Source organism: Amyelois transitella, chromosome 23, assembly GCF_032362555.1.
Source record: "Amyelois transitella isolate CPQ chromosome 23, ilAmyTran1.1, whole genome shotgun sequence".
In the NCBI taxonomy this organism is placed as follows: Eukaryota; Metazoa; Arthropoda; class Insecta; order Lepidoptera; family Pyralidae; genus Amyelois; species Amyelois transitella.
This window is the reverse complement of record NC_083526.1, coordinates 83,554-110,593: the sequence shown is the minus strand read 5'-3', so window position 1 is coordinate 110,593 and position 27,040 is coordinate 83,554. Positions and strand designations below refer to the sequence as shown.

Sequence of the window (27,040 nt, the reverse complement as noted above, 5' to 3'; positions counted from 1 at the left end):
AAAAAGAGTATTTACAAAAATCCCTACACTATCGGAGTATTGAATTGCATTACACACGTAAAAGAGTGGTAACAAGTGAGAGCGAACCCTGGAACCTCAGCGCAAGACCCACAGCCACAGAGAACACACGAAATGCGGAAATGGCAAGGCTTACATCGTACCAATAAATAAGTTAAATTATACGGTCTCAGACCAGCCTTAAACACAACGCTAATAAAACTACGTGCGTCCAACAGGACATACTCCTGCTCCCGAAGGAGGTGGGAGACTTTTCCTGGCTACCATTTATACTATGACCATTTGTCATTACTTTTTCTTCAACTTCACCTATGAATTGTGTACTTGTATCTCTTTTACGCCGCTTTGTAATTTCACTTGTATTTTCTTCTTCATTTTCCTCATCATCTTCAGTGTTGGTCAACTCTTCAATGACTTCATGAATTTCACTACCATCTTCTTTTAAGTCATCGATAGAGTCATCGCTGTCTTGGAAAACGTTAACAAGTTTGAGGTGTGTGGATCGATGGTCTGAAGCTTCTGGAGAATCTGGCATTTGATCTTTCGTTAAATCAGAAGCAGATGGCTTACTTAGTAACGGAGGTATTTCACCCTTGAAAGGACCAAATTGTGGAGTTTTCAGTAATAGCTCGGTATTTGAAGGAAGTTTAGATGAATACAGTTTTGGGCCATTGGTTATGTTTGGAACGGTAACCAGAGTGGAAGCCGAAATTTTCTTTCCATCGTAAGTTGTGAATGTTGATGGCTCTTTTTCCATTGACAATTTTTGTGAATGTTGCATGCTCATTTTAGGGTCAGGAGGAAGATAATGAGGACTTACTCTATCTGATGCCATTACCAAATCAGTAGGCACTTCCTTGTCCATATTTTTCTTACTAAACAAATCAACTAACTCTTCTTGAGTTTTAACATAAACTGGGTGTGGTCTGTCTTCTTTAGCATGGTTTTTCGGAAATATTTCCTTTGTCCTATCATTTGTAGGCAACAAGTGATCAGGCGGAGATGGTATGAACATTGGCTCGAACGTTTCAGTCAATTTATCACTTGGAAGTGGGGTATATTGATGATTTAACAATTGGGGCGATAGATCATATTCTTCCTCAACATCAGTATCTTCTCGTCTGTTTGCATTCTCATCAGGATCAGCGATCCTATCTTCTCCGGCCATTAACGGTTCTCTGATGATTGGCTTGAAGCCACTCTCTATAACAATAGTATCTGGTTGGAACCCAGTATTTACAGCGGGTTTCAAAGAAGATGTATCTGGCACAGATTCTCCTATGAAGTCTGAGGATTTAACTTCATTTTGTGGTTGTTGCGCGCTTTCAGCTTCAAGTCTAAAATTATTCAAATAAGATTGATCTGGTGAAGCCGTTGAAGATGCTTGATAGTTTTGGTAGTTGGATTGGATCATTTGTTGATCTAATGGCTGAGGGTAGTCCATAGGTTTGCCTAGAATAATTTGACCTGGTTTGTTTAAGAAAGAAGATGGACTGCTATGTGCTATCACGGGTTCATTTGAACTAGGTAAGCTTATTTGACTTTTGACAATTTGATTGGCAATCACATTTGTTTTCATAAATTCGTGACTTTGACTAGGTTGTATTATGGTACTTGGACCGGGTTTACCCAATATTATGGAATGGATTGGAGCACCGTTAGCCTTGACTGGGCCTGTCTTCACATGTTGATTGAAAACCGGTTTGTTATGATGCATTAGTGGTGGCATAGCTTTCATTGGAGGAATCCCTGGTGGTAGCGGACGATTCATATTGTTTGGTGGCCTGTAGTTTGGATGATTACTCGGATGCTTCGGTGTTAGTGGTTTCTTTTGCATTCCATTCGGCCCGTGTAAATTCGGCATTTGCAACGGATAGCCCCCGTTGCCTTTTGGGTAGTTCGGTCTCCGTACTTTTATTTCAGGTGGAACAGGTCGCCTAAATGGAGGTCTTACAGGACCCATTTGTTTGTGTGGCCCGTTAGGACGTAAAACGGTCTGCAGAGTTAGCGGTGGTTGATTAGGGGATAGATTGAAATCTGGTCGTTTCGTCGATTCTACAATGTATTCGTCATCTTCGCGGAAAGGTTGCTCTGGTAAGAAAATGTCTTTGACATCCTCATGAACTTGATATTGTGTGAATTTTGGCGGTTGAGTTAAGTTCCTGCGCATTTCGTCCTTCATCATATTCTCAATACTTTCAACAGCTTGTATCACGTCTTCGATTTGTCCTGTGGTTACGGGCAATTCATACTCCAGCGCGGGGCGGTGCGAGCTCCTCACGGGCTCCCGGACACTCCCCGTGGGAACCTCACCCTTACTAGTACTGAAATCGTTATAATTCGTTTTCGTATTGATTATTTTCTCAACTTTATTGCGCTGATCTAAAAAGTTAGAATCAGGACGGACGCGGCTATGTACCTGAACTGATTCCTCTTCTGTGAGATCGGCCGGCACTACGTGCTCGACAACGCGGCTCTCTTCGGCTTCTGACGCGTCACACTCATCGATAACATTTATCTTCCACCCGAGATGTCGGTGGGTGAAGCACTGCAACATATAAATTTACATTAAAATCTAAACAAAAATCGATGCATTATAAAACCTTACACCAATCGCTAAATAGGGAGCGTATCAGAGATGACATGCGAAACAGACAAGACTTGGAAGGCTGAAACAGAAAACAAATAGAGAAATTATACAATACATACAAAGCAAGAGAGTATGCATTATTTTTAAATAGAATGAGATAATTCTACTAGAGTTGGCAAGTCAAAGTTATTAATGATGATCTTAACTACCACCAATGATTCCAATGAATATTTTTACAAAATCATGGCTTCAGTGGGTACATATTAAATCATTTATGTTTTCAGCTCATCACAGTGAAATAAATATGTCGAACGAATACTCATGCTTAAAATTAATTAAATTTTGGTAAAATATTCAAAGGGAGCTGCTGCGTAACGAAACATTAAAGTTTAAGATTTAAATGAATAGATGTATTTACGTGATAATCTTATTCTTCTTATCTTATTGAGGCAATAATATCATAGGCCACGAAGAGTGCTTTTAAGTCTTTAAATTGTGAGCCGACCGACACATAAAACTAAATCAAAGGAAGACCTCACTGACCTGACACAGTAAAACAGACTCCTAGCAAGTACTAAGTAATGAAAGAGTGCAGGATAGTACAGTTAGATTCAATAAAAATAAATCTGACTGCTTTACCGACCTGATAGTAAACAGTGTCGGGAGTGTCCCGGTCCGGGGTCCAGGTGACGATGCCCGGGTTGCCCTGCTCGCACTCCAGCGTCAGCGACCGCTGGTAGGCCCCAAAGCTGGGGTACTCGTCGGCCTCGGGGCCGTTAGGGTCGGGGGTCCAGTTGCAGAGCCGGCCCACGCCAGTCGGGATGAAATCTCCGCTGCGGGAACGACGGACGCCGGCGTAGATTTCGATTCCCTGGAAGATAAAATTTTCTTATTGCTACATTAAAGGTTTAGTTAGCTTTTTCTTTGGAACTTCATTGATATGTTCAGATACCAATCAGTTCAAGATTATAAGATTCAGTCAGCGTTAACTGTGACTTAAGAACAAACGCATTGATGACTAGTACATCAAGCATTTAAATTTTTTATAGATTTAAGTATGCTTGAACTCAATCTGCCTGGTGGTAAGCGAGATAAGGCTTAAGGTGGTACACGCAAGCTCAAATAGCGCCCATTCACTCTTACCTTGAAAAACCCCAAGTTGTATGAATCGGGGAAGAGAGATGCGGGGAAAGATTCGGCGAATCGCAAGGTGCGAAGGGGGGGGGATATTGAAATTGATTTGTCCGATATGGCAATTTATTAGCTAGAAGCCTTAAGCAGAAACATAATGAACAAGAGACTAAAATAAAATGGACCAACCTTTCTCTCCTCCTCGTTTCTATGCAGATATCCTCCCACTGGGTCGTTGGTGATGTAGAAGGGATGATATCTCGCGGGCACCTCAGGATTGGAGCCGCCTTCTACAACGAAGGTGTACTTCTTCCCACGGACAACGTAGATTTCGGGTATCAGAAGCCCGTTGATGTACCAGGAGATGCCCCAGCCTACGTGACCTGAAAAGATCATTTTGAGTTGTTAAAGTGTGTCCAACTGTCCATGTTGATCACGAGTTTAGGAGAAAATTAAAAACATGTGCACGGACATTTTGGTTGACAGTTGGACACACTTTAACACAAGCATTATGCTTACAGAGGCAGTCTCTTAATATTATAGATTTTTTTTTATATTATTTATGTAAGTACCATGAGAACAAAATGTTAGCTATGCGGTGCCCGATATTTAAGAAAATGACTTCTCCATATTGAAAGGAGTAAGAGGCGATAAAATGAGCTCTTTTCTCTAGTTAAACAATCTGTATGTCTGTTTTTAATTAACGGATATCGGACTAGAATAGCTTCGTGTATGTATTATTGTCTTCCCCACTTCTTGTCGACATTATAAAGTACTAGCTGACCCGCGCAACTTCGTTTGCGTGTATCCCGCTACTTCGACAAATACAGTCAACGCACCAACACATATTGGATACTAATTTTCAATTCACAATAACTTCTCTTTCCCTTAACCGCGTTTAAAATATTAAAATGTTTTTTGGTTTCTGTGACTCTTCTTTGATCGCCCCAATAGAAAATATCAATCCATAAATTACGGTTTTATATTTTAAAAAACTAATCTTACTAATAAGTGCGATTTAATACTAACCTTAGAATACAATACCTACTATTATCATACAATTATTGTTGTCGCGCTGAAAAGCACGTTTTATTTTTCTCAAAAAGCTGCGATAAATAAACGCGTCCGATCGCTTCCAATTTCAAAGTGCTAATGGAGAGCCGGCCGCTGCCGCCGACGCGCTATTTATAGGGACGCTGCCCCCGCCGCCGCGGCCGGCCCGTACCGTGCCGCAATACTAATATCGTGATATCTCCTAAACTATATGTCGAAATAACACACTGTAAACTGCAAAAATAATCTAAATTAAATGCTCGTGATGATGAACTTACTTATTTTGATAAGGATATATGTATTATTGGTTATATCACCAGTTAAACATCACCCAACGAATTAAATGTTTTTTTAATACAGAAAAGTAGTTTTTGTGACTTAAATAAAAAAGCTGGATATATGTCATCGCGGACTTTTTTGTAGAACTAATAAAGACCAATGTTTTTGCTATACATTGTTCTTACTTGTATCCAACGGTATAAGCGGCGCACGCACAAATGCAATCTTCAATTAGATTTTTTTTCTGACTTCTTGGACATAAATCGCTATAACTCAGCTAATATAGTTTCAATGTATTTCAATTATATATAAAAACCTGTCGGAGAAAATACTCTTTCTATTAGTGAAAACCGCATCAAAATCCGTTGCGTAGTTTTAAAGTTTTATGCATACGAAGGGACTAGAGACAAAATGGGCGACTTTGTTTTATACTATGTAGTGACGTACAATATACGCTGAATGCAGGCTTACAAATATTTAACTTTGTAATTTTCTGAGCAGATCTATATGACCCTAGTAAAAAAGACTTGTTGCGTCTAAAATGATACAGAAAGTATCATACCCGTGATAGCAGAATACCCCTGCTTCCCGCCAGTAGGTCCCATCTGCGCGTAGAACACGCCATCCGGCGGCTCGAAGCACTGGATGGCGGGGATGTCCCACGGCTGCACGCGCGGCACCGGTCGCGGGGTCGGTACTGGGTTTGGTTTTATTACTGCCTTCTGGAAAGAGCGTGGGATTAAATGATAAAAAAAAACATTATTAAAACGCGTATACGCGGCATTGCCGTGGTGTCGGTCCTGATTTAGATTTTATTACTGGAAAATTTTAGTCATAATGTAGTGCCGAGTTAGAGGTAAAAGGTTGCCTTTGTAAGTGGGTATTCCACTGGATTGAATTCGTTATTGATCTGAGCCATGCATATGCAACCAAGTAAAATACTCACTTTAAAACACCTTAAATTTATGTGTTTGCTTTGTCTGTAACGTCAGAATTGTTCTTAGAAATAATCCACGCTGATAAAACGATAAATTGTGTTTCAAGTGAAGATATTTCAGATATGCTCCAGAATTTTAAATAGAACTGCAATAATCAAGGTAAATGAAGAAAGGTTATGTGAAAATGAATTGTTGGATTTTATTTCTGCACAATTAGTGCTTAACTTTCTGAAGATGTTAGAACGTTAACTTGAGGAAGAGAAATGTACCAGTTTGTCTCACAAAAATAATGATTACCCTATTCTCGCGCAATAGCGGCCTTATTATACAAGGAAACCCCATTGTAAGGGTAAAGGTTCACTTCAGGTTCGACTGTTGGCTCTTGTTTGGTAGCTGTTTGGTATACAGACGTGATTATAATTAAACAACGTGCCGTGTGGTTCCCGGCACCAATACAAAAAAGAATAGGACCACTCCATCTCTTTCCAATGGATGTCGTAAAAGGCGACTAAGGGATAGGCTTACAAACTTGGGATTCATTTCTAGGCGATGGGCTAGCAATCTGTCACTATTTGAATCTCAATTCTATCATTAAGTCAAATAGCTGAACGTGGCCGATCAGTCTTTTCAAGACTGTTGGCTCTGTCTACCCCGCAAGACCCTATAGACGTGACGTATGTATGTACATGATTATAATGTATGTATGTACGGTTTGCTCACATTTTCCTCCTGCTGTCGCGAAGGTACATGTTGTTCCCGGCGAGGGGGCTCGTGTTTCTCCTCGTCCTCGTTCTCAGGCATCGGGCAGTTCCACACGGGCGCGCGACCGAACTCTATGAACTTGTCGCCCTGCACCACAATACAAGGATGTTATGTTCGTTTCATTTGTTGTAACAAAACAACAACACCATATAACAACGAAAAATAAAATTAAAAGTGACAGCACTGTCCATTAAATCAATTTTTCAACCATCAGTAAAATCAATTTTTTTTAAAAAATTCATGAACAAATTGTCTCATATTAAGTATTGTTTCCTTTTTTGTCTTTTTTTATGGTGGTTTATGAATATTTTTTTTTACTTTTACTTTTGCTCACACGTTACGATGGGCTAGCAACCTGTCACTAGTTGAATCTCAATTCTATCGTTAAGCCAAATAGCCGAACGTGGCCATTCAGTCTTTTCAAGACTGTTGGCTCTGTCTACCCCGCAAGGGATATAGACGTGACCGTATGTATGTATGTTACGTATTACGAGTTATTGTTACATTGACATACCTTGGTAAAGTGATGGTGGTAAGACACCTCATTCCTGGAGTTCAGCGGGCCGAGCGCCCAGATCACGGGCTGGCTGCCGTTAGTGAGCACCGGCCGGTCCAGCTCGTCCGCCGCCCTCAAGCTCCGCTGGTACGTCACTATGGAATACCCGTTCACAAGAGCAGCGTTGAGCAGGCGAATGGAATTTGTCTTCTCCTGTAACAAAAATTGGGTCTTATTGTCTTGATCCTTAAATTGTCTACGCACTCAAGTTGCCCGATAAAAGATCATGGGAAATGAAGATTAACCAACAATGCACTACGACAATGCAGGATAAAATGCAAACGAATATAAGTACATAGAAAGGTCCTCATGGCAACCGTTAAAAAAATTCAAGTTTCTGTTTGGTCTAATAAAACTTAAATTTCGGACCCTTGATACGATAAGAAGTCTATAAAACTCGTCGCATAAATACAAGCTTGTAAACCTCACCATGCCAACATTTCATTAACGTAAACATTTGTTCACCAATTTTGCCTCTGTCTAGATTACCTCATACAAATAGTTCAGCTTGATAAACAGCGGGGAAGATTTATAGATCGCCTTTAACTTGTGATGTATTCAGCGAAGTTTCACCTGCGACGTCCTTATTGTTCCGATCCATTGGCATGGTTGAAACTTCGGCGGAGTTAGCACACGTCGCGTTAGGGTTGTGACCGAGATCCCAATTCGCAAATAGTCATCATTTTAAAATTTGTTTCTTACGAATTTTGTCGATATGTCTATCTGTATGTAAAATACATTTATGTATTTGGCGAACTACAATATTTGCACTAATTATACACCTACAATGCATAATGTCACGTTGATTCAACCAAGTGGTTACAGGCAAACCACGGACTCCTTTCTAGAGAGGGAGAAACCAAGAACTGGCGGAGAAGCAGGAAGTAATTTTCGCAAGTCACCATTTTCACAACCTCATTTAATTTCTAACACAATTGTAGCAAGCTGTAGTAAGTGCGAAGATGACATACCGACGGCAAAATAAAAAAAATAAAATCACGTCATAGTTCAGAAATTATCATAATAGGGGAAATAATATTTAACAAAAATGATTGATTTTTCACAAAAATATGTCCATTTGCGAAAGTGACGAATCGCGTCACAATTCCTGCTAGATACCGGCGCACAATGAAGCGTTGTTGGGCCGAGATTTACGGTAACTGTAATGAGTTCTTAGTCGGTGTTTGTTTGTTCAATCTACAGGGGACACACATCAACGACGTACATCAGATATAGATAAATAATAATATATAAGAATACATCTCTTGAAATATTTTTTAACTATATCTTAAAACGAGTAATTGTGATTGAATTGAGAACATCAAACTATTTTGTTACATGTTCAAAACCCATTCGGTAAGACGAATTGTTCAAAAGACAATGGAACACGTCTTTAGTCCTAAAAACATCTAGAAACCATTGTTACATAACTCAAGAATATCTGCGCAGTTTCCTTTCATTCTTGCATATTTTTCAAAGAATGTACCTCGATTAAAATCGCTATCAGTTGAATGGACAGATATTAACGATATTAAGTGAATCGACGTTCATCAGAACACAATCCGAAATTGTTAACCTACAAAAACAACACCAGAACATTTTTTACACGTTATAATTATATAATTGGATTGGGGTTACTTGATACTGATCTCTGAACCTCAAATACCATCATCAAACTATCCAGATAAACATGGTCTTCGATCCTTGTGAATATTTTTTGTATTCCCTACGAGGTATAAACACTTAATGAGTTTGGATACTTACTCCAAGCCGTTCATCCGGGCAGGAGCCGCGCACCCCCGCGCACTGGCTCTTGGCGTCCAGATAGTAGTCCACAGCGTACCCCTTCAGGGTGGCCTTGTCTACCCACGCGACTGCCACGTCGCCGCCTACCATCTGAGAGTGCGATGGGTCGCCGGAGATGCCGAATGACATGTATTCGCCGTCCTCTGAGAAAAAAAATTATAAACTGTTGAAGCTGCTCATATATTTTTCAATGCAACCTGTTAAATTTTAACTAGTTTTTCTTTATGACCTGACTGAAAACGGAACCCAGGATCTAAAGTTTGTTTGAAGCAGTTCAGCGGCCTTTTTGCGTGCACTGGGTTATACCATATACATATGTATGTTCTAGGTCTTAGACTAAGGTAATACGTAGTGAACCGCTACTGCAATGATGTCGAGTCGAATGTTAATTTAATTTACAATCCTAGTAATAAAATTGATAGCGCTTTTTGAATTCATCGCTGCTATTGGGTGATGCAAATGACTTAGAGATATTTCCACTTGGTTACCAGCTTTAGTCTGATCTCCAGCGTCTTCGAACATCCGCTGTATGAGGATTCTTCGAAGAAGGGGAGAATGAGGATGTGACTCACCAAGTTTCCCCACGAGCTGTAGTACGATGCTGTCCCCGGCGACCGCCCAGCGCACTTCGAACGCCAGCTCGTCGTGGAGAACCTCGCAGTTCAGCTTCGACTGTAAACAATTATATGCTTTTAATCTTTCGATATCAGTAAGAACAATTAAAATTGTTATTCCCTACCACATAGAAAATTTCAGAAATACTATAGTGTTTAGTCACACGTCACATTTTTATCCCATACTGATAAACAGAGCCAGTAAGTAACAGAAATCGATGGCCACGTTTGGTTTTAAATTTAGAAAAACAGGTTGCTGGTCCTATACTGCCCATCTGCCCCTTTCACGAATGATAACATTTAAGTCTGAATTTCTATAAAACCAAATTTGTGCTCGTACTTACTAACCTAAAAACTATTCAAATTATAATTCATAAAGAAAAAATTACATAAAAAAAGATTATTTTCAATTATTTAATTTCTCTTTTTTTTCAACTTTTATTGAATTTCGAGGCAAAGCGCGATAGAATTGAAAATTTCGGCAAAAACATTCTAACATTGTTAGATGTTTTAAAAAATGTTATTGCTCTGTCGATGTGAACGAATCGTTTCAAGCCGCCCGGGTCCATTTCGGATTACACTTTTTCAAATAAAAATTGCGAATAGATGTATTTTTCACTGTTACCAACGATTTTATTAATGGATTGAGTATTTGAGATTTTGCAACGGCTCACACAGAAAGTATTACATAACGCCATGCGGGGCCAACTGTGGTACATGTATTAACTGCGTTAAAAAAAATTGAGATTATTTTTTTGTCTTTGGATGATAAGTTTTACTTTTTACCTCATCTGCCTCTCCTGTAATGTGTATTATAATAAAATATATATTAATAAGGTATATGAAATTACCTTTGAATTTTCGTAACCTTCCTTCTCTTTCCAATAACAACTGTTTCTACATATGCGTTGCGCCTTTAGCGACATTCTTGCTAAATATATGGAGTGGTACTATTGTAAAGTATCGGGAACCACACGGCTCCACAGCAAAGAGACAGAAATAAAAAAGGTATGTAACTCGAGATAATTCTTTCAATCAGGTATTTTTAGGTTTCGGTTTGTTTTTAGGAGATTCCTAAATAAGAGCGGTGCCATACAGACCCGGAGGCAGACGAATTGCTTTAGGCACCAATCTGTAATTCAATCAGCACGATCGGTAATTCCTGCAATTACTGGACTATCATGGCCCGGGATCGGATCTATAATGTTGCAAACTCAGGCTCGCCAATTTGGCGAACAACGCCAAATAACTAACTATGCTGAATTTCTAACGATAAGTTTTCAACTGAAAATACATTATCAGATACCTATTATTTTGATACCTGTGAGAAATACAACGTAATACATTTAAAGAAGGCAAAATACACGCAAGAGAAGCCGTGAGCATGAGTGCACATTGTACGTTTTTTACTCTTGTGGTGAAGTTGTTTCTCTACATATGGTTGTCGTAAAAACCGACAGATGGATTATGAAAATTCATCCAACGTAACTTTTGGGTCGATTCAATATGCGTTTATTTCCGCTTCCTGTAAAAACCTGAATACTCAGTGTTGAGGTGAGGATGTTACTGAGACAAACGATTGGACGAAAAATCTGTAGACAGAGCCAATAGCCACTCAAACCCCAGATTGATGTCTTTTTTTGATATGATAAACATTTTGAATAATTACGAATTTTATCAAATTATGTCTCGCATTGAACCAATCACAGACTGTCTCCATAGTGTCAGCGAGACTGAAGAATTCAGAAGCCGGTACCCGGCAGTGGACTTAATTTTAAAGTTAGACCCAAAAACGGTCTGACAGAAATTAAATTACTGTTCGTCATGATTTACCAAATTCATCCTAAAATGCGGTGTAAATTATTAAAATCAAAATGTCCTTATTGATGTGTTAACTTTCTAATTATTGATTTTTATAACAACTTCCATAATAGTGATGATATTGACGAAGCGAAAGAAGGTATACAGGGATCGTCGACAGTGGAAAAATGCGGAGTCTGCCTACCCTTTAGGGCAAACAGTCATTGTTTGTATGTATAAATATAAAAAGGAGACAAATCTTTAGAAACATTCATACATATAAAATCACGTCTGTATCCCTTGCAGGGTGGGCAGAGAATAGACTTACAGGCCACGTTCAGGTCAGCGGTGTGGCTCAATGATAGAATTGTTCTTGTGGTTGCCTGGAAAGGATTGCATAACGCGATAAGGCCGAATTTTGTTCATTGCCTAAACATACGTTTAAGATACACTTATTGTTACAATTTTATATGCAATAAAAGGTATTCTATGTATCTTTATGTTGTAGATTACAAGAGAACGAACGCATGAAACTAAAATTCCCTAATTTCTGTTAAAATCTCCCGGGAGTAGCGGGGGACTATCCCGTAATTCTCTTTTAGTGTTCGTATTTCACTATAACATACTTTGTTTGGATGAAATATTCTGTCGTCCACATTTCTAATTCATAGTTTGGATTATTTTTAAGTTGATTTTGTTGAAGAAAATGCTGCAGTGCAGTTTGTTACCGCTTCTTCTGCACAGACGCTTTGGAAGCAGCACCTAACTTAACTTTAAGTAATTTATTCGATGTCAACCAATGTTGTCATTATTTTTTACTCCCTCATACAGTAAATTTGCATTACGTTAATGTTTACAAGATTGTAGTAAATAATTTTAGAAGATTGTAGTAAATAATCAGAATTTGTTTCCAATATAGAAAACTTACTGAACTCGAGAATATGAAAGGGCTTTTCTTGTTTGATCCCATCAATCGGACTGGCCCTTTTGAAGATTATTTCATATAACATGCATAATTGAACTTTTTCCTGAAATATTTTTACGATTATTTTAGAAATAATAGCCTTTTTTAAGAAAAGCCTTCCATTTAATATAAAGGAAGTCAACATTTCAATAAACTATCAATAAATCATAATTATCTCGATGTTTATTAATATTAAAACAAACAAAACAAAAAGCAATTTGTTGTTTAATCAAGACAAATAATTTCGCGTTGAAATTTCCAGTAGATTTTGTTTGCTCGAAAGTTTTCTAATTTATCTGAAAACTTCTCTAAACGTGATAAAGTAAGCGTTTTTCATAATTAATGAACATTAAATTATTATAATACGAGCCTCAAACCTTGTTACAAACCTAAATTATTGTAATGAAAAAAATAACACAATGAATCATTTGTAGCAAAACTTTATTTATGGTTATCACAATAATATACAAAATATGTTAAAGTTAACTTAATGCTTAGTTTACACGAACTTAGTTTGGTTGAATATCCGCTTAGTAAACTATACACTGGGAATATGTTCAGATCATTCCACGCTACTAAGTACGTCTAAACCAATCTATATAGAGTATCGGTCGATATTACTATATTTCATTTGTCATTGTTGTATGTCTATCACAGATTTTGGAGTATTTATGGATATCACAGCTAGGAACTGATAATTTTTCATCACAACACTGGGTACAAGGATTATTAACTAAATAGCAATATAACAAAGCAATGTGTCCCTTACAACGGCGTGATTAAGAAGTATTTTACTTATAAAGCTATATATAAATTATTCTGCGACGTCAAATTTGTCAAGAGTATTCAAATGAGTATCTTCGACCAACACTAATCACTAACACTTACAACTAGTGGTAACTACTGGCTCTTATAGTTTTGTTTCCGATGCAACGACTAGCTCTTCTGTTTCATGCTATATAATTCTGGACATGAATGAGAAATTAACGGGCGTTAATTTCTCATCTTAATAATATTTTAAAGTATAATTGACATATATATATATTAGAACACCGCTCATAATTTTTAAGCCAATGTAATTTGGTTTCAATTTTCTTAGAACTACTAAGTAAACAATCTGCAATACGTTTTTAATATAGAAAGTTACAGATTTAATAGCTTTATTTAAATAACTTCTGATTTGGAATTTTATCTAAATTTTTAGCTAATTGTAAATTTTTTCAGTTATTGTTAAAAAAAATCAAAATTGTAAGACACGTTACAAATTCTCGATTCGGTACGAGTATTTTATCGCATTCCATTGCCATCTTTCATATCTCATATAACAACAACTGTGAAACCGCTTTAAATTACGAGGTAATTTAAGAAATATTGAGAAATATTTCAGTCACTTATAAATCGTCGGTGTAAACAAATCCATGTTCAAGTGTACGAGAATTAAGGTCGCATGCAGCACCGTGTGAAGATGAGCCGCCAAGGTCTCCGCGGGCGGCGGCCTGGTGAAAGGAGCACCTCTCCTATCCGAGGTCCTGCCACTCCCAAAATTTGTAAATAACGCTCAAATTAAGGTCTTAAATTTGTTGGTAGCTAATGTAAAATTTTAAAAATACTATCCTAATCTTTTTATAGAACTGCAGGCCTACTTTTGTCATCTGCAAAGACAACTTAGCGAACGTTTGCTATGAAAAAGTGTATCTCGACGTGAATTTTGATTTGATTGTTACAAAACCTGGTAAGTGGTAAATCAAAATGTGTTCAAGTCGATCGGCAGTAACGTAAAAGATAGCTTGTAAAGGGAGGCAGGACAGTAGGTGGTAGAATATTGGATGACAAGGATACACCATGCGGCCGATTTGACATCACTTCAAGAAATTGGGAAACGTCTGAAGGAGTGATGGTATATCCCATTATTTGCTCATTAGATTATCTATAATTATTCTATTTGTACGTTAACTGGAAAGGGCCCTTGGCATAGAATTTTTGCCTTGTTCTTGACAAAAATCGTGCGTTGCAACCGTCACTTTTACTTTTCACCGTGAATCCTCATTAGCGAATCAACTCCACGAGCCGGTTCATACCGATGTAACGTATACGCAATAATAATTGCCAAAATTATTTTACCATTATTGCCAAACTATATCACGTGACTTGCTTTTTATAACAATCCAAACATTTTTTCCAAGAGCTATTGACACGAATGTAAAGATTTGACATACGAGCGGTGCGGATTGCGAAATGAGTAAGTTTGCATCGAGCGCATCGTTGCACAACGGTCATCGACCTCGACTGCAACTAGGTCAAGGTCATCGACCTCTTGCCTACTGCTGAGGGTACAACCGATACTGTAACGGCTCCTGCTGTTGATACTGCTGTCTGCGGTACAGTTCCTCTTGTAATTGTCTTTCGTATGCCGCTCGCTGTTGTTCGTATACTTGTCGCTCATATTGGTTCGGATCTTGAAGTTGGTACTGCTGCTGGGCCAACTGCTGGTAATAAGCCGCTTGCCTCGGATCTTGATTGAAATGTTGCTGCCTGTAATCTTGTGATTGTTGCTGCTGAGGCAATCTTTGATGAGTCTGTTGATTTTGATAATTTTGCTGTTGATTGTAATTCTGCTGAGTATAATCAGGTAATCTTTGTTGGTAATTCTGTTGCTGATTATAATTTTGCTGATCTTGGCTGATTTCTGTTCGGTAATAAATCTCTTTAGAAGGTTGTATGGCGACTAATTGTTCCTTCGCCGGTTTGTAGTCATCAGCTCTCCTGTGAAGTTGCCCGACGTGATCTTCTGGCTGCTGCTCCAGCAGGGCTGCGAGTCCTGGCGCCCCGAGCCCCAGGCGAGCGGGGCGGTAGGTGGTGGCGTCGACGTGGGCTGGGCGAGGACGGTGGCGGGGGTGAGAGGTGCGGCGGGGGGTGTCGGCCACCAGCGCATTGTTGCGACTCTGCAACAGGAAACGGCGCTCAGGGAGGGAGGTGGCGGGAACGTTGGTCTTAACTACGGGACTTGAACTGATCGTGGTGACGTTATATGTTTAAAAGGTATTTGCTACTTTTAAATTGACACGCCCGAATTCTCGCGATACGCGAAATTAAAATAATTTTATGTAAAGGTTTTTGTTGAATTGAACATTAGTTACTACCGGCTGCTCATCTTACAAAATCGAATTTTGATTCAGCGTCACTTGAATATAACGAAGACAGATTTATGCACAAATGTTAAACATATCGTTTGCGTTGCTACGCAAATGGAACTTTATATAAAATTTAGAATTCAGCTAATCTAAATAACAGTTAAAAAAGTAATTGTGCGGTCTAACGGAAAGTTACACCTATGAATTTCGTTATAAACCTTGAATTGTTGCATTTACTAAATGCTCACGTTTGACCAAAATATATACAGGTTTCTCAAATAAAAAATGAGAATGTCGAAGAAGGCTAGTAGAACTTTCGATTGTAAATTACAGTCAAAGGTCAGACGAGCGTTTATGTCTCAACTGTCGTGCTGTACTACAAGTCTCGAAGTGGTAGTAAATTACTTTCGGTCATCAAGCGCTAAATTTAGAATGTCGGACGAGACTTTATTTTTTCTGTAAGTGGTTTGAATCAACTCATCATTAATCACTGGCGTTTTCCATAACAAAGGAAATCCTGTGTCTATAATCCAGGAAAAGGCAAATCGGAATACACAAAATGACTAATAATTTAGAAATATCCAAATGACCGGACCACGAGCTCCGAAGCCTTTTCTCTTATCGTTGAGAAAAAAGAGAATGTATGAAAGAAAAAATGATGTATAAGAGATATGACTAAATAATGACTTAAGACATTAAATCCAGCTACTGCACATTTACGTGCATAAAGTTTAAATAAATCAATAATACGAACAAATGTACCAAATCCTTTCAATAATACGACTTTTTTAATAATATCACATCAAATCTGCGTGATTCTCTCGATTTAAACCATCAGGCCACCAATAACTGAATCACATAATTAGCTGCAGTCAGCTGAAGAAACCAGAGCAAGGAGTCAAATTTAATGTTTAATGCTCCTAAACGGGTTGGAAATGCAAATAGAATCTTGTAGTGGCAGTTGGAGCGTGGCCGTCGTGTCGGGAGCCATTAGGAAGGAGTATTCTTGCGATAGTTACTACCAGCTCTGGATTCATGGGCTGTGGCCTTAGATCTAGCGTTTGAGATGGCTTCTGCCAAACTGCCCTGTTTAAGATTATAAATCCGTTTCGCCATCTCATTCTGTCTTTCTATGAGTCCGTTTGTCTACACAGAGGAACTCATTAAAGTTAAAAGTGAATAACTTTGATAAACATTATGGGATATTCAGGATGGACTAGTACTTCAAAAACAGTATGGCAAACCTTGTTTTTAATGAACAGATCCTTTGCGTAAAATTTATCAATGTCATCGAATATTAAACCTGTTATACCCACGAGTATTATGAAAAACTATTCGTCTCTCAGGAAAACACAGATCGCTCAGTTTTGACCAGTCCAACCCTAGCTCTCACCCGCACACTGCCCACCATCCCGCGGATCGCAAGCTCCACAGTTATCAGTGATTTTGAATACAGACGGCCATCTTTCATAAGTTCTGCATTATTCGCGACGCGGCCCACTGCATAACTCGCCCGCTCTCACGCGACTTCTTTAGACAAGTTTTCTTGAAATAGAATAAACTTATATGTATTGTATATTTCGAAAGTATTTTATTTTGTTCAAGAAATGTTTAAAATTTGTGATCGAGATTGCGTTTTTTTTTATCAAATATAAATAAATTGGTCACAAATTATACAAGACTGATACGAAAATAATAAGTTGGACTAAGCTTTAAATAAATCATAATTTATTGTTATTAAGTTTTGAAACAAATTTTATTGTAACTATGTAATTTTATTGCTCTCTTTTGATATGAATCGCTTCGAACGGAGAATAAAAAACTTGTTTCTTTGAAATTGTCACCGTTAAAATAATAGGTTGCAATATACATGCACAAACGCAGTTATCTGCAGATCGCGTAAGTTACCGTCTGAGATTGTATCAGCGTGAAAGCAGGTGACGCCTTTCTAAATTTAACACAGTAAAAACTCATACTAATAATATAAAGATAAATAATTATTTTAAACTACATATACGAGATCTACTTTGATGATAGATATTTAGTAATAGGACAGCCAACCTTCATGAATTAGTAGAAAAAGTTATTTATATCTGCAAATTCTCTAGACAGAAAAATACTTTAAGTTTATAAATTGGTAAATGATCTTCCTGCAGTGATGTTTTATTTTTTTAATATTATAATTATTAAATTATATTTATAATTTTTTTTCAAGTAGAGGACGATGCTACTAACAAAACAATAATATATCATGAAACACTCAATACAATGGGACTAGTTTATGATATCGTGGTAAATCAAATAAAATTGAATAGATTTACTTTGAAAATTGTATACAAGGTATCCCTTCTTGACGTCACATCACGTAATTCTCATAAATGGACATCAACAAGGTAACCATCGACGATTTATAAAAACAAATATTGTAAAGTCAAAAATATATTGAGTTGATCAATTCTATCATTAAACCAAACAGCTGAACGTGGCCTATGTATATATCAGTCTTTTCAAGACTGTTGGCTCTGTCTGCCCCCAAGGGATATAGACGTGGTTATATATATGTATGTATATATTGAGTCAGGAAGACTCCCGATCACTTTACTAAATGTATTTATACAAGCATACAATTAAATTACATCTTGTTTCCGAAGGGCGCCTAGGCAGAGCCTACATCTTTTTACTTCTTTACTTCACACGGTTCCTGAATACTGCTTTCGCTTTATACACCACTTATTACTATTTCACCCACGCTGATGGTACTTTTAGACCTGACCTTTTGCAAGAGCGTCTCCGACTAAATCAAACTCTCCTTGTATGGAGTTACTTACTCCATTACTTGGTCAACCTAGAGCATTAAGATTTATCGAATGCTGTCCTCAATGGATCCAATTTAAATATAAAGTGGAGAAGAAATGTAGGTCACATCGCCGCAGCAGTAACCAAGTAAATACTCGTAAATGGATGACATGACACAAAGACATGACCTTCCCCAAACCTCGGCCGGAACAAAAGGCTCGAAATAAAGGATTAAACATTCAGAAGAATGCAGCTTTTGTGCAGCGTCAGCATTCATTGCTAACAATGGCCGCGACTTTGCAAGCTGGTAATGCTGGCGCTCACAGACGTGATACTGTCAGACACTGCTCTTATAACAATCACAGCCCTCGTGATAATGGTAACGTTCATCTCTTAGTGCACCTCTTGTTAAAAAGAATCTGCCTGCTTCAAGTTCAAGCCTATATCTCCAGAAGTTTGCTTGTCCGGTCTTTTACAAGTTATGTATATAAATCATTATGGAATTAAATTCAAGCAACTTTCGGAACTAAATATAGAAATGAGGGTGGTTGTATTTTTTTACTGTTCAAAATTTGAGTTCGTTAGATCAAATTCCTGCAGGAACGTAGTAGTATATAGTAGAGATACCTTAATCTGCCTTATTATAATACTTTCTTTCTTATTATAATAGCTTTCTCGACCACCACGGTCATGAACTAAATGTATACTACATTCAAGAGCTATTTAATCTGATGATACATGCACTGAATTTAAAATTATTCGAATTTCTAAATTTAAACAAATGACCATCATAACTGTTGATGAGAGATTAGTCTCTAAGTCCAAGTGACGCAGATCATAATTGCCAAAAGCATCCAGTCTGCTCCTGCCACTTCATTGTAATTAGGGTGCTTTTGAGTGACGTCACTTAAGGTCGGAGGTCACACGTTTCAGAGCTCGCGCTCTGCTCAAACAATAGCGTTATAACTCAATGTGGATTAACATACTTTTGTTTGCTGAAGGCAAGAACTTCTGACACATAATATACCAGCAGGGTTATTCACGTTCAATGACAAGGTATATCTGTATCTAAAATCTAAAATCGTGGCCATCACTTTTTTATACTGTAGGCTCTGCCAAGCCCATATGGGATAAAGACGTGATTAAATGAATATATCTGAATGAACAAAACAAGCATTCTCCCAGGTTGGTTATCAATAAAAGCCTATGCTATTCCTAAAGTCTTGCCTATCTCTGTGCCACACATCACCAAATCTATTCAGTTGTTTTTAAGTTGTTTCGAACATTAATTATAATTTTCATATGCACAGGTTACTTTTCTTCCGAAAAAAATCGCAAAGGAATTAAGTAAACTTAAAAACATATGAAATACTTTCATCACGTTAATCCCGGCTTTGCCAACGATGGGAGTGTTCGCAGGATTCACGCGACGGTAAACGACGAGCGTTTTAACGTAATCCCGGGAATTAACGGGACTCGATTAAAATACTCTCTCGCGCATGTGGAGTTTGTCACATCCATCGGATTTTATCTTGTGTTGGTACAAACGCTGCAGATATTGATGATGAAAAATATATAAGATTGGACCAAACAAACTATATATAGTCGTATAAACTCGGAATTCTTCTTGTAGCCGATGAGCATAGCCGGCCACTATTTGAATCTCAATACCATCATTAAGCTGAACGTGGAATTTCAGTCTTTTCAATAGTATTCTATAATATCTACCCCGTCAAGGATAAAGACGAGATTATATCTTTATGTTTTTATGTAGGATACTTTTGACGCGGGCGGAGTTGCAGGCGAAAGTTAGTATTTTATTTTCTTTACAGATAATGGTTTTATCTTCTCTGCTAGATACTCCTGCCGATATGGACGAGAATAAAACAAATATTAGCTTGGAAAATCTTTAAGGCCTTTGGTCATCGCCTAATTCAAAGTTTTAAGAACATTTTAAGTAAAACTAAATAAGGTTCCAGGCGTTGGAATGGTGTGTTCATGTCACATTGGTTGTTTAATAGCACATTTGTATAGTAACAGTGAAAAATATATATAGTTAGGGTTCTCCAGGGTCTTATTACAGATGCAACCAATCTGTATAATTTACTGACTACAACTCGAAAGAGTTCAGTGACCTCGCCTTTTACTAAATCTTGCACAATTATCATCATACGAGTGATTTTTGCAATCTCCATACACAAGCCCTTGTCTCTTTGGATTAAGGTTCAAAATGCGAGGGTGAGAATTTTGCAAATTCACAGCCGGACAAGATGTTTCAAAACGGTGACGAAACGATTGACCGCGATGAATGCGCCATCATTCATAACTGTAAGATCTGTGGGTTTTTAATCTGGTACATAAAATGAGACCTACACCACAAGAGAGTAAGCAGAGACTACAAGTTTCCAATTGCCACGATCCCTACATTGTTTGTTTGTCAGTAATATCTTTATTGCACAGAAATTTACAGTTACAAGAAACAGTACATTGTTATAAAAGAAATGAAATTGCAATGGCGGACTTATCCCATGAAGGGATGTAATATTTAATGTATCAAATATCTATTATAATATATATGCTTCTATTATCCCATGAAGGAATATAAATATAATAATTATACTTTTTTCTTTTGTAGTGGTTAAGATGAAAACGAGACTTATTCATTCAGGCTTTAGATTTTCCTTGGCCTTTCTGTCAGTGTCGTATATAGTCCACGTAAACTCACAAAAATAAGATATTTCACACATTTTGATAAAAACCTCTCCAAGCATAATGGAGGCGTTGTATTAAATCCGCAAAGCAGGGCTCTTACTCTGAAAGTACGACGTGTTTCGTACGTGACAAATTAAATGTTAATTATTTCTAATGTCACTGAAAAAGACAATACTCGTAAATAAGTCAAGATTTGATTAAACTGACGAAGATATTTTTTTTACTATTTAAATCAAAGAATTTTTGCGTTTAAGATTTGTCTTTTAAGTTGGCAGAGTGAGGTAGTGTCGGAAAGCCGTTGAGAGTGTCGGAGTTACTCTGTCACAAATGCATTGTCAAAGACCTCTACAAAATCGAAATGGAATGTCTGATAGCCAAGAGAGTAAGAAAAGGTGTATCAAAATGTTCCTAGTCTGACCTCTTTCCGTATTCGCGCAGATGTTACCAGTAATGAAGACAGTGGGGGAAATTCTTGAACATTTATTTACACTTCGCCCACATCGGATTCAATAGTTATAACACCTTTAAATCTTCTTTCCTTTTTCAGCTCCATTTAGCTTCTGAAAATGGGGTCTAATAATCAATCATGGTCAGGGAAAATGTGACTGGTTATCGCACGCCATATTAATTTTCATTCAACTTATATTTCGCTTTTAAGCAGCTGCTTACGTTACGATACTGTCATATTGTTTTATAGTAAGGGCCCGAAACCTCTATTACGAAGCACTCTCGCAAATCATTTCGCGTATTATATTCGGGTGTTTTGGGGGAAGAAGGGGGGGAGTTAATCTTTATCGGGAGGGGGTGTAGCTGGAACATGTCACGCTGCCGAGGATCGAACCTGCGACCTCGGAATATAGAAGTACAGATCGGGACTTATAGGTCACCGTTGTTCTAAGAAATATTCCTTAAATTACACTATCTAAAATCTGCAGCTAAGATTTCTGCTTAGATCTTTTATTAGGGCAGGTAGAAAACTAACTTTTTGTAATGGATGGACTCGAATCTTGGCCGATCATTAATTTTGTTCTAGTTAATACCGTTGATTTGTTTTCCGTAACGCAACTACATAAAATCTTATTTTGAGATTACTTCAAAGAATAAATGAAAGTATTCTTAATTTGGGATTCTTCTTGAAGGCGATGAGCTAGCAACCTGTCATTATCGGGATCTCAATTCCACCATCAAGCTTTCCAGCTGAACGTGGCCAATGTTATCTCTGAGACTAAAGGCTCTGTCTACCTCACACATTTGTATGTATGTACCACAATCTATACAAAATACCACTACTTTGTCGAAACTATGAACAGAATTACGTAGGTACGTTAATAAACGCATACCAGCGCCAAGTTATTACATCCTAAATGCCGCCTAGCCAGGATTACATGCTAAATTACATTGTAGCCTGCTCCGAATTATAGCTCGCAACACGTGACCCGCATCCAGGTATCTGCGGGCTCATATTGGCTGTGGGCCAAACCGGCTATGATTTAACCCATTTTTATTATAAGCATTGATATTATGTCATTTTACTTGTAAGCTGAATAAAATTACGAAGATTTTTAAAAGGGTTTATTTAGTCTGTCTGATGGGAAGCAGGATGTAGTCTGAGGTAGTATAGGCGTTTCAAATCCCTAAGTTTTTTTTTACATTCAGGTTTGAATATTGAATCTACAAATTAAACCGTTTATTTGATATCCTAATCAGATACTGGTAATTTTGGGTAATAATAATACGACCTTTCTCTCTTCTTATTTTCTTACATGAACAGAGAAAAGATAAGATTCTTCTATGTTTATCTTCTAGCATAGCAAAAGTCAATCTAGAAAAGACTTAAATATACACGGGACTCTATCTCTTTATAGGCGATGAGCTAGCAACCTACCACTTGGTCTTGTCAGTTTTGTCTTTGTCTACCACGTAAGAATGTTGCGATATTTATCATGTTGGCTTAAGTATCGCTTAATATTGCGTCCTCTCTAGAGAGGAGCCCGGGGCGCGCCTTTGACCATGATCCTGGATGGATCAGGTTTTTACACGACTAACCCATATTGGATCATGACCACAGTGTATCTCATCTAAAGCTTCAAGGTACAATTTTAATAGATTTGAGTGCATTTGACCTCGCGTTTGAATCTGCCTGGCAGTAAACAAGATAAGGCCTAGGATGGTACACGCAAGCTTCTAGTGTCTATTCACTCTTGCTTTGTAAATTCCCAAGTTATTTGTACTAACCTGTGGGGAGACGCCCAGCATCTTCAGGCTCGGCGGGACGTTGGCGAGCTGGTTCCTGGGCAGGGTGACGTGCCCGAAGTTGACGGTGAACGCCTCGCACCACACCGCGAAGTGCCCGATGTCGAACACCGTCAGCTCCTGAGGAGGAAAAACATGGTTGCAACCTTTTGGAGAAAATGTTTGGGGATGGTCAGGTTCAGGGTATGCGAAGTGTGCAGATATCTTGGCAAGTGGGAAGAAGTTACCTCTGCCTACCTGTTCGAAATAAAGAAGAGTGATTTAAGGTATGTACGTATGTGAAGTATGGGGCCTATATACCTACCTACCGCAGAGGTAAAAATTTATAATAATGTAAATTTGATATTTGTCTGCATGTGTAACTTAATACTAATTATTTAATATTCTGCGTAAGTTTATTTATTAACTTTTATCGATCTCTTAATTAATCCGACGCAATCATCAATCAGATTGCGTTTATCTTTGTATAATAAGGAAAGTAGGTCAAAAGTCACACAATTTTCGCCGGTAGAAGGTAACAGTGGATAGAATTGATAGAAGCGGACGGGGCGGTGAACTCGGCGAAATAGCGCGACCCGCGTGACGTAACTAGTTTCAGAAATACTGCTTTCAGTGTTTGTAATATTCAGAAGGTGTGAACATAGTTCAGCTTAGGTATTATGAGTCAGCTTATTTTTGAATTGTAACACCATTTATTCATGTATATTGTACACTATCTTTTCCCCGCTGTTTCGCTAAAATTGCAGCATTTGTGTTTCTCATTTGTATTTAGCTCATCCTGGTTGCATAACTGGCTTCAAAATTGATCATACTCTGATTAGATTCTGAAGACTCTGTCTATTATCTAAAAATAATCACGTGATATTAATATATTATGTATATTTGAACAAGGGTAATTAACTATATTCATCCTTTCATAATGGTTGAACCAGACTGTTTTGTTGTGACTGCTACCAGCGGATTAGCTACAAAATCGTCACAGACAGTGCAAAACAACAAAAGAGCAACAAAACATGACAGAAAACATTTAGATTCATAATATAAGTGGAGAATATAAGAGCCGTGTGGTTCCCTGCACCAATACAAAAAAGAATAGGACCACTCCATCTCTTTCCTAGGGATTCTTTTTTAGGCGATGGGCTAGCAACCTGTCACTATTTGAATCTCAATTCTATCACTAAGCCAAATAGCTGATCGTGGCCATTCAGTCTGTTCACTGTTGGCTCTGTCTACCCCGCAAGGGATATAGACGTGACCATATGTAAGTAAGTATGTATAAGTGGAGATAAGATAACAAAAAGTAGCAACCCCAGGCAGGGTGAGCACGATGGTCTTCCTGTCGTACTTCCTGAGCGGCGCCTCCTTGCCGTTCTCGTCGGGGATGCGGATGCCCTGCGGCGACGGCTTGTCCCCGCGACCCACCCAGAACTTGGCGTCTGTTGGACAAACAAACAAATCAATACATAAAGGTATTAGGTATTCAGGTACTGTGCCGTGTGGTTCCCGGCACCAATACAAACAAGAATAGGACCAATCCATCTCTTTCCCATGGATGTCGTAAAAGGCGACTAAGAGATAGGCTTACAAACTTGGGATTCTTTTTTAGGCGATGGGCTAGCAATCTGTCACTATTTGAATCTCAATTCTATCATTAAGCCAAATAGCTGAACGAGGCCATTCAGTCTTTTCAAGGCTGTTGGCTCTGTCTACCCCGCAAGGGATATAGACGTGACCATATGTATGTATGTATGCACATATAGGCATATGGGACTTAAAAAAAATTCAAAATACAGATAAACATCCAAGACAGTGGAGTTGGAAGATCTGAATGGACGTACTTTAATCAAAACAGGGACGTCCTAGTGAAAGGTCAGGTCAAGAGTGCCCGCAACCGTCCGGCTTGCATGAAGGGAGTTATGAAGATAGATGAAGCGAAAGAAATATGCAGAGTTATGATGTGATTGTATTTATGTAGGACGTACTACACTGATTGAGTTAGTCCCTAGTTCAAGGCTTTTGGTAGTCCTATTCGCGTCCTCAGCTCTCTAGAGAGAAACCGGAGGTGAAGCCGAGAGGCCTGACAAAGACCCTGGATTAGGTAAATCAAGTAATTCATACATTTTAATCCACCTGAAAGGTTTCACCACCAACGCTCACTACTCCCACTAAGCCAAACTGGTCACATTGACAAATTTAAACATCAGTACAAACACCCTTAATCCAGATCCCTCCCCAACCCCCACTGGAGCTAGGATCAACAAGTCTGTGGACATGTTTGTCTAGGCGCCAGTCTAGAAGCGTTTGCAAATTGTTGCACGTTGTCGTTTAAGCTTATTCAGGCTTAGCTTTAAACTTTTAAAGCTCTTGGCCAGGCTTTCACTCGGCTTTATCTGCACCAAACTTCAGAAAAAATTCCTGTCGCTGCCGCTGTGGTCTCGGACTGTGCGCGTTTCGCTGCAATGATTCAGTTTCGGGCACTCGTAGGACTCTTGGAACACGGACCAAGGAGTCTAGCATGCGTGCGGGTCATTGAGATATCAAACTGAAAGGCAGAACGACAGTGAAGGCGCTAGCCGCGTGCTCAGGGGAGATGGAGCGCCGGCCTCAGGCGGCCTCAGTGCTTGCTTTGATTCATTTTTCATTCTTGATTGGTAAGCCAGGTTTTAACACGAAGCGTTGAGCTCAGCTAAGCGTCTAAAGCTAGCCTACATGGATGTTGTAAAAGGCGACTAAAGGATAAGCTTATAAATTTGGAATTCTTCTTGTAGGCGCTGGGCTAGCCACCACAATTTTAATTATAAAGCCACAGAGCTCAACGTAGCCTTTCGGTCTTTTCAAGACTGTTAACTCTGTCTGCCCTGCAAGGAATATAGACGTGATAATATATACATATTATCACATCTATGTTCCTTGCTTTCGTATATACATACCTACGTACATACGTACGTAGGTATGTATATACATATATACGAAAGCTTCAGAGTAGAGAGAAGTGCCCAATAAGGAAATATTATTTTGTCTTTTCAGACGATATCCCGACCGCCAATTGGGGTAATCGGCTTGCCCCGGATTGTATTACCGCGGAAACAAAAGACGACCGGGCGTGGACCGGCACGAGGGACGTCAGTGTGGCGGAAACGAACCGTTGATTCTAATATTATTATACTAATCGGTTGCCTCAAATAAGAGGCGTGGTTGTTCCAATAATTACAAGTCAAAATACCTACGTAAACCAGGGAAATCTAGAAGTATTTGAAATGCAATCGATTTCGATCGAAGTTCGTTTTCCATCATGCCCTGGCGGTACATAATCTGTGCCTGGCGGGGATTCTTACCCGGACCTTCTGTGTCTCAGACAAGCGATTTACCACTGCGCCAAAGAGACCATCAAATGTTTAGAGTCTAGAGATTTGATGGCCTCTTTAAGCAGTCTAGAATCTAGACCCAGTAGTTTTCTCTGAGCGTTGATGTCAGTCAGTCATTTTTTTCTCACTATTCAGTTTTTGTTTAAGCAACTCGCTAATGTCATTTGTTTACAAGCACAAAAGGCCAATGAAATATGATTATAGCAAACAATAACATTGTCATACAATGGCCGGCTGGGAGCGCGCCAGCCTTGACGGAACACTGACGAGAA

General features: G+C 38.5%; 1 protein-coding gene across 3 annotated transcripts in view; it reads right to left on the bottom strand.

Annotated features, from left to right (window-relative positions):
• Positions 1–27: 27 nt before the first annotated feature.
• LOC106138124 (protein Skeletor, isoforms B/C) overlaps positions 28–27,040 on the bottom strand; it is a 50,977-nt gene continuing 23,964 nt past the window's right edge. Inside the window, exons 5-15 of one of the 3 annotated variants that reach the window (XM_013339175.2) lie at positions 24,712–24,839; positions 23,386–23,523; positions 9,706–9,805; positions 9,092–9,276; positions 7,286–7,480; positions 6,730–6,858; positions 5,634–5,793; positions 3,929–4,122; positions 3,252–3,479; positions 2,438–2,566; positions 2,213–2,342 (exon numbers count right to left, since the gene is read on the bottom strand). In XM_013339175.2, coding sequence (XP_013194629.1) covers positions 2,337–2,342; positions 2,438–2,566; positions 3,252–3,479; positions 3,929–4,122; positions 5,634–5,793; positions 6,730–6,858; positions 7,286–7,480; positions 9,092–9,276; positions 9,706–9,805; positions 23,386–23,523; positions 24,712–24,839 — 1,592 coding nt within the window. In that variant the 3' untranslated portion in view covers positions 2,213–2,336. Of the gene's footprint in view, positions 2,567–3,251; positions 3,480–3,928; positions 4,123–5,633; positions 5,794–6,729; positions 6,859–7,285; positions 7,481–9,091; positions 9,277–9,705; positions 9,806–14,069; positions 15,454–23,385; positions 23,524–24,711; positions 24,840–27,040 lie in introns of those variants that run through there. The other 2 variants (XM_013339174.2, XM_060951059.1) reach the window with 2 other exon arrangements.